At 37.1% G+C, this 8,612-nt stretch overlaps 1 protein-coding gene across 2 annotated transcripts in view; it reads right to left on the reverse strand.

Annotated features, from left to right (window-relative positions):
• Positions 1 to 463: 463 nt before the first annotated feature.
• Positions 464 to 8,612, reverse strand: part of CA13 (carbonic anhydrase 13) — a 31,631-nt gene continuing 23,482 nt past the window's right edge. For both annotated transcript variants that reach the window (XM_029223038.1, XM_029223035.1), the window contains exon 7: positions 464 to 2,808. In XM_029223038.1, the coding sequence (XP_029078871.1) occupies positions 2,689 to 2,808 (120 nt within the window). In that variant the 3' untranslated portion in view covers positions 464 to 2,688. The remainder of the gene's footprint in view (positions 2,809 to 8,612) is intronic.

Below are 8,612 nucleotides of genomic sequence, written 5' to 3' on the forward strand. Positions count from 1 at the left end.
TGTGATCTTCCTGCCAACAATGCAGAATCTGGATCTAATCACAAGGAAATCTCGAACAAACCCAAATTGAGGGGCATTCTGTAAAATAACTAGCCTATCATCTTCAAAAGTGTCAAAATCATAAACAGCAAAGAAAGACTGAGGACCAGTGCCCGACCAAAGGAAACACAGCTAAGTGAACGAGTTACCCTCGAATGGCATAGTCAGTGATAATAAAGCAAGGTTAACCTCATGGTTGTTTTAGCTGTACTATGGCTCTGTAGGATAATGTCCTAACTTGTGAAAATATACACTGAAGTTTGTGGGATGATGCATTAACAGGTTGGCAACTTACTCTCAAATAATTCGGCGGAAAAAACTGTGTTTGCAATTTCTCTGTGAGTTTGAAATTGTTTTCTAAACAAAAAGTGTAAAAATGTAATCTCATTCTGTATCTTGCATATACAAGTTCAAAGTTTGTCTTGTAATCTTTATTGTGGTTGAATCCAATTTAAGTTAAAATACAAAATGCTTAACAAATACAAATCCAATACAGGTGGGAAACAATATTATCCATGCTAGTATTTACAACTCTTTAATCTTTTCAAAAGATAACAACTTAGACTTTAGATAACACTTAGACCTTTTTGCCTCTAAGAGATAAATTATCAGACAATCTTCAAGGAAATCAGTGCTGTGTAGATGTTTTTTGTCTACTAAAGTCCAATTTGTAGCATAGAACTGATGGAATACTGTAGCAGAAAGCTTAAATTATGAAGTGGTAATGCTCATACACAGTAATTAGAATCCCCATCCTACATGCTATTTACTTTCTCTGAGAAAACGGACTTCTTTCTCTGACTAGGATACTTCACAACATGTCTTTCCAAACTAAAGAAATTCATTCAACACTGGTATTTTTAAAACCAGTGAGAACTTCTGGTTACACAGGTAGATTTAACAAGTATTTCTTTAAGAAAAAACAATTTTCAAGGGATAACTTGCACTTTACTTGTTACATGAACTTACAGTGCATTTGATTGCAAGCAGCAAGATAATTACCAAAGATACAAAATAAAGTTTATTAAATATTCAATTAATTAAATATTTGCTACTTGTCAATCTCCTGCAAGGCCTCAAGCTAGATACTGTGAAGGGGAAACAAAAAACAAAGGAGCTTTCATCTTCAGGAACACATCTTAATGCAATCATATCTATCATTATTACACAATTTACTGATAATCAGTGATCCTATCAAGAACTATCACAGGGAATTCCATGGTGGTCCAGTGGTTCAGACTCGGTGCTTTCACTGCTATGGGCTGGGTTCGATCCCTGGTCGGGGAACTAAGATCGCACAAGCCATGTGGTGCAGTCAAAAAAAAAAAAAAAAGAAGAAGACTATCACAGAATACTTCCAATTATTAAAATCTACATTCAGGGGAAGAGAGGTGTCTTAATAAATCATCAAAATTAAGGGAACTCAGTTAAACTTTTCCCAGAAGATGACAGAATTGTAGCACGTGTTCAAGTCTTAAACGTGATTATTAAGTTAATGTTTAGTGTCACTGTATTTGTACCAGAAAGAGCAGAAGGACCTCCCCCATTCTCCTTCACCAAAATCAAACAAAAATATACAAGAGATAATAGGTTAAAGTGAATATCAAGAGCCAACTTACAAAATTAAGGGATGGAGGGACATGTGTGTAAGGGGAGAGGGGTGTTGCCATGGAAATGGGTTGAAGGGTTTGTGACTGATTATATCTATGAAACTCAAGTAATGTTTCCCCATCAATTGACAAAACAATGACCTTCACAGGACTGCTCCCTGCTCTGTTGCCAAAACACGGGACAAAATTAGCCAACCTGTGCCCCATGCCCACGGGCAGCTCTGCCTGCACTGGTACCTTGTAATCTGTTTCAAACCATGCTAATGCTATAAATTGACAACCACTTTGTCTGATCAGTTATTAGCCAGTTTATCATTAACACCACCAAGTGAATGAGATGTATGGCATAAGTCATTAAAGTTTAAATAGCCATTTATATCCTGGGGAATTCCTCACCAAAATTGTATTGACTCTTTTTGAGCTGTGGAATAGATGCTTTAATTCGCTATATCCCACCCCCACCCCGATAACTCTCCTCTTGATCATTTTATTAGAGGTATCCTGCAGTGAGAATCAGCAACACGATCCAAATGAAAATTCACTTTAAAAGGAAATAGTATCTACTTTTATGAATTGGAATGATAACAAGATATTAAGCGGAATCCCTTGTTTAGGAAAAGGTACCACAATCCTATCATTCTGGGAATGCATTTAAGTTTTTCACCAAACATCACTGAGAGATGTGACTGATCAGTCTTTACGGCAAGGGAAGATTTTTAATACATTCTGAGGTTTGCAACGCCCACCACGTTGTCACGCAGGTTGAAGTAGATGTATTCCGTGTGTTTTAAAACACACCAGTGTTTACTGCTTATATACCCAAGTATATACTGCTTATAAACTGCAAATCTGAGACAGATGACTTAAGTTAGTTTGATTAAAAAGATCTGATTTTCTTTGTGCTGAAACTGACAGCAAAATGGCACCCCATAAATTAGAATTCTAGGAAAGAACTGTTAGTAGGGGTTTTTGTGTTTGTTTTGTTTTGTTTTGTTTTCTCTCCACAGACACGTTTGGGGTGGTCTGTTGGTGACAACTTTTAATGGAAAGAGGCTCTCACTTTTCGGCCCTTCAGAGGCTGTGGTGGACGGTGATTGCTCAACAAAAAAGCTGCTGCTTTGCCCTCCCCTGTACACAAGAGGGTGCGGAATGTGGCCAGCTGTTGAAAAAAAGAGAAGAGTTCGTTTTAGCATAGAAAGTCACGCCAATGTTAATGAATTGCCCTGCACAGAAAGTTAAGAAACTTATAAGCTTTCTTCTACTGGGAACTAAATGTACTTCAATGAAAATTTTCTAAGTTATGGGTCATACATCATAAAGCAACCCTTCTGCTAGATTCTTATCACAATACAAATACCTATGGGTTCAAAAATTAAGTATATAAGCTTTCTTAATTTGAAGATCAAAGTAATAAGAGGAAACAACATTTAGAATGTGGTTTAAAGAGTACATATCTAGAAATCAGAGAATGTCACCTGCAAAGGCATAATGGGACAGTGGAAAGGGTTTTCCAAGCTGGGTCCCAGTCCTGGTTCTGCCACTAGTGAGCTGTGTGACCTTGGGAAAATCATTTATTGTCTCTAGTTTCCTCATCTATAAAGTGAAGCATTGGATTAGATTACCTCAGTAGGTGTCATCCAGCTCTTGGAATTACACTGAATACTCACGAGCACTCCAATATAACATGGCCCAAATTTTCAAGGGAACCATGTGGTACTCATCCTACAGAATTTTCATCTTTTATGCACTGTTTTCCTTAAACAGTGATTTTTCTCTCACCATATGTGTGCCTTGTCAGCAACTAACTCTGGGAAAAGACTAGGAGTCTTCAACCACTTATAATATTTCAATACATTTTAAGCGATATAGGCATATTTCTCAACACAAGGGCTTACTTTTTCTTATCTCTCACACACACACACACACACACAATGCTTAATTATCTTACAAACTTCATATAGTACACAAAGTGTCAAGAAGAAAATAGAAATTACGAGAAATCACATCACAAAATATAACCACTGTTAACATTATGGAGTATATCCTTCTAGATATTTCGTTATGTACAAGCACTATATGCACATGCACCAGTACACACGCTTGACATGTTTTATTGCAAAATAAGCTCAACTATACTTACTCTTTTGAAACCTTATTTTATCACTTAATATATATCCTTCACACGTCAATAGATATATCTATGTCACTATTTTTAATTGCTGAAAAGTTTTCTATTATAAGCTTGTTTTATAAATTATTTAGCAATTCCTTTGTGATTTAATATTACTTTTTAAGACTAAGCACAGGTGTATAGTAGTAAAATGAAGACTGGGTAAATTACCTGAATAATTTTACTGTCTCAAAAACGTTCACTAAAAACATATTGCCACACAAGTAAGTTTTTGGTGTCTGTTTTGCTGTTTTGAGTGAGTACAAAGTATTAAATTGTTAAGAATGAGAGCCTTCATTCTCTTAAGTTTCGTTAGTCACCTAATCAAAGAGTCAAGGAAATTCAGACTAGGACACATATATTAGGTTTCCATCATCATCATTTACCTGAAGCCTAAAATATTTCTCTTAACAGTACTAGCCAGGATGGGAGACAGAGGTGATGCAGGTCCTTCATAATAAATAGGCAATAGTTTATAACCGCACTCTATGGAGATATGTTCAGGTATCATATACAAGCAGCTGTGTATTTCCACAAGTCATATTTTGAGGTGTCTTTTCAAAGAGTATAGATATGAGAAGAATAAGACAAATATTTACAACTCGTTATTACTCATGTTTCATTATACCAGATCATTATGGCTAAAGCCAGACGGGACATATATAATTCTCTGGTAAAGTCAAGTAGCAGAGGCTAATGAAATCTAACCTCCACAGCCACAGAGAAGATGTCCAGCCTTCTGCAGATCATGATGATCCAGGTCTATCTGGAGTGGCCACTCCAGGTGACTGTGCTGGAATCCCAAGTCCTGAATCAGGGCACTGATTTGCCGGCCTCACCGAACACAACTAGCCTCCCAGGGAAACTGTCTATTCCTCTGAAGATCTTGGCTTTATTTATCCCCCTATCCCCCTTTGACTCCTCTGCAAATTGATCATGGCTCGCTACCTCTGCAACACCTTAGCCTCATCCATCTAGAACTAGAACTTACTCTAGATCTTTCTCTGACCAGCCTGCTCATTTTGGTAAGAGTCTCTGAACCTGTCCTGATGTCTCATCAAACCCCTTCCCTTTCTGGTGCTGGATCGTCCTCCTGGTCCCTTAGCCCAGCTAGGTAGACCCTGATCTGCTAGGCTCTGTTTAGATTGGCTCCTATCAGTGTCATACCCTCACCAGGCCTCTGGCTTCCTTTAGGCAGAAAATCTGTCCCTCTGTCACTAAGGCTGACTCAGTATCTAAACAGCTCCTGGCAAGAATCTCCCCAGCTCAGGGTGAAGGCTGTTTTGCTGTTTTCTTTGGCTCTACTACTGAAAGTTTAAATTTCTTCTGTAGTGACCCCAGTAAGCAGAAATACCCTTTTCTAATGTTTTGTAAACAGCTTTGATTAGTCACTCTAGTGCTCAAATGTCTTTACTAGCTCTCCACTGCCTGCCGAAGTTGACTAACAATAAAAATTAGCTCTCTCTTATAGAACATGGTGGGCCACGTACTATGCTAAGTGTTTTACATTACATATCACATTTAATCCTCCAAACAAGCCTATCAATAATATACCATTATACCCATTTTAAACATGAGGAACTCGAGGGAGAGTTAGGAAATTTCAATAAATAAGTCATCTGGCAAATAAGCCATGCACTAACCACAGCACTACACTGTATCTGTAAGTGTTTTTCTTTTTTACTTTCTTTTTTTTTTTCCATTTTCCCCTAATCTCTTCTTATTTGCTTCTTATTATGGAAACTGGCAGATATACAGAAGGATAGATAGAGTAACATAATAAACCATCACCCAGCTTCAACAGTCATCAACACATGGCCAATTCTGTTTCATCCACACTCTCACCCATTCTCTCTCTCCATCTCCGAATCCTGCCCAAACTGTATTATTTTGAAGCACATTCCAAATATCATATCATTTCAGGTGCAAACATTTCAAAATATATCTCTAAAATATATAACATTTCAAACCCTATTAAGGCTCCAAAACAAAATTGTTAGCATGGCTTCCAAGCCTCTTGACCACCCAATTCCAACTAATACATCTAGATTATTTCCTATTATTCCACACACAAGTCCCACTCTAGGTCGGTTTTGTGAAGGGGGGCGGTCCAAGAGCATCTGAAAGAAAAGATTTTGAGGTGATTCTTAAAACTTGAGATTCCTGGACCGCCCCCTCAGACTTCTGAATCAGAGTTTCTAACAAGGCCCAAGGATCCACATTTTGGTAAGCTTCATCAGGTGATTCTTGCATACTCTCAATTTTGACAACCACAGGTACAAAGTTGCCCACATATTTTTTGCACTTCTCTTTTTTGCCTTTATTTATGCTATTCTTTCTTGAAATACCCCTTTCTTTTATACTCCCAACCTGTCCCCACTTTTTGAAGCAACCCAAATGTAAGCTCTTTCATGAAGTCTCTTCCTGATTTCTCCACTGAAAACTAGTCTCTCCCCTTCTGAAATTGCCTTACACCCTATATTCTCTTACAGTACCAAGCAAAGCCACTGTGTTACAGTTTTTCATGCATTTATTTTATCCCCCCTGTTAGATTATAAACTACGGAAGGACAAGGGCCTTTTTAACACTTGTTTATACCTCTTGCATCACGCCTTGCAAAAATTGGCAATTATTAAACAATTCTAGAATTGACTTATACTGTCTTCTAAAATTTAAAACTTTAATTTCAAAGATAATCAGTTTTCTATAGTAAGTCAAAATTAATATTCAAGTGAATGAATTCTTTCCTCAATTCACACATAGTCTGAAGATGCAGAAGTTAGGGAAATTTTCCTAGATTGTTAATTATCATTAATTACAAAATAAAAAATTTTACTATTAAAAAAGGACATTAGAGTTTTGATTCCAGATATACTGGACTAAGACTCTGCAGACAACCTTCCTGTAGAAAAAGACAACTGTGAAACCCAGACACAATACAAAAAAACAACTAGCTGCAGGTACTGAAGAGTGAACAGAAGTAGAGGGATTCAGATGGGGAGTTCATGCTCACTTGGAGATATGGGAGCCCTCAAGTGAGTTCCTGTCTCTCCAGTTTTTCACTTGGACAGGGTGGAGTCTGCAGGGTACATAGAGCTGCTATGGGGCATACCTGTCTTGCAAGGAAAGAGCAACAGAGGGGATCCCCAAACTCATACCCAAGAACTACACATGTACTGAGACTGAAGCTACTGCACAAGAAGGAAAATCTGCAAGCCCAGCCAAGAAAATTACCTGCCAACACAAAGGAAACAGTACTCATCAGAGAAAAATAACAGATCCAGAATCTCCACAACTTAATGTTCATAACATCTAGAATGCAATAGAAAATTACTCAATATACAAAGACTCAAGAAAATGGAATACATTCTTAAATAAAGAAAAATCAACAAAGTGAGACTCAAGATTACCCAAATTTGGAAATTACAAGGATTCTAAAGTGGCTACTTCAACTACCTGTGTGTTATATGAAGTTAAACAAAGCATACTTTTTAGTGCATGAGAAATTTCAACAGAGTAATGGGAAGTCTCAGCAGAGAAATAGAAATAACAAAAAAGAATCAAGTATAAATTTTAGATCTAAAAAATATAATTTCTAAAACAAAAATTCACTGGATAAAATTAACAGACAAACTGACATGACAGAGAAAGAGCAAATGAACTTGAATATAGATCAATAGAAATTATCCACAGTGAAGAACAGAGATTTTTTAAAAGATTTCAAACTAATAGAGCCTCGGAAGGAACCTGTTAGATGTTATTAAAAAGTCAAATGTTTGCATAATTAGAATATCATATATGAAAGCAACCTAAGTGTCATCAACAGATGAATGGATAAAAAAGATGTGGGGTGTGTGTGTGTGTGTGTGTGTGTGTGTGTGTGTGTGTGTGAGTGATGGAATATTACTTGGCCAGAAAAAAAGAATGAAATTTTGCCATTTGCAACAACATGAATAGACCTGGAGGGTATTAGCTTAGTAAAATAAGTCAGAGAAAGACAAATACCATATGTTTTCACTTATGTGTGTAATCTACAAAATAAAACAAATGAACAAATATAACAAAACAGAAACAGACTCAAGATAAAAGAACAAAATAGTGGTTACCAGAAGGGAGATGGCTTGGGGAAGGGCAATATAGGGGAAGGGGATTAGAGGTACAAAGTACCAGGTATAAAATGAAGAAGTTATAAGGATGTAATGTACAGCACAGGGGAATATAGCCAATATTCTGTGATAACTTTATGTAGAGTATAATCAATAAAAATAATAAATCACTATGTTGTATACCTGAAACTGATATAATATTGTAAGTCAACTGTACTTCAAGTAAAAAAAAGAATATCGGAAGGAAAGAAAATGGGACACAACACACATAAAAATTAACTCATAAATAATAGAACACTTAAATGTAAAAGCTAAAACTATTACTTAAAGTAGGAAAAAGTATTTTGTGGTATATAGTTAGGCAAAGATTTCTTATCAGGAAACCAAAAGCACAAAACGATAAAAGATAAATTGATAAAATGACCTTCATCTAGATTAAGAACTTTTTAACTTTTGCTCTTCAAAAGATATAGTGAAGGGCTTCCCTGGTGGCGCAGTGGTTGAGAGCCCTCCTGCCGATGCGGGGGACATGGGTTCGTGCCCCTGTCCGGGAAGATCCCACACGCCACGGAGCGGCTGGGCCCGTGAGCCATGGCCGCTAAGCCTGCACGTCCTGAGCCTGTGCTCTGCAACGGGAGAGGCCACAACACTGAGAGGCCCGCGTACCGCAAAAAAAAAAAAAAAAAA

The sequence above is a fragment of the Monodon monoceros genome, unplaced genomic scaffold (genome assembly GCF_005190385.1).
Source record: "Monodon monoceros isolate NGI ecotype Baffin Bay Population unplaced genomic scaffold, NGI_Narwhal_1 Super_Scaffold_14, whole genome shotgun sequence".
Classification (NCBI taxonomy): domain Eukaryota; kingdom Metazoa; phylum Chordata; class Mammalia; order Artiodactyla; family Monodontidae; genus Monodon; species Monodon monoceros.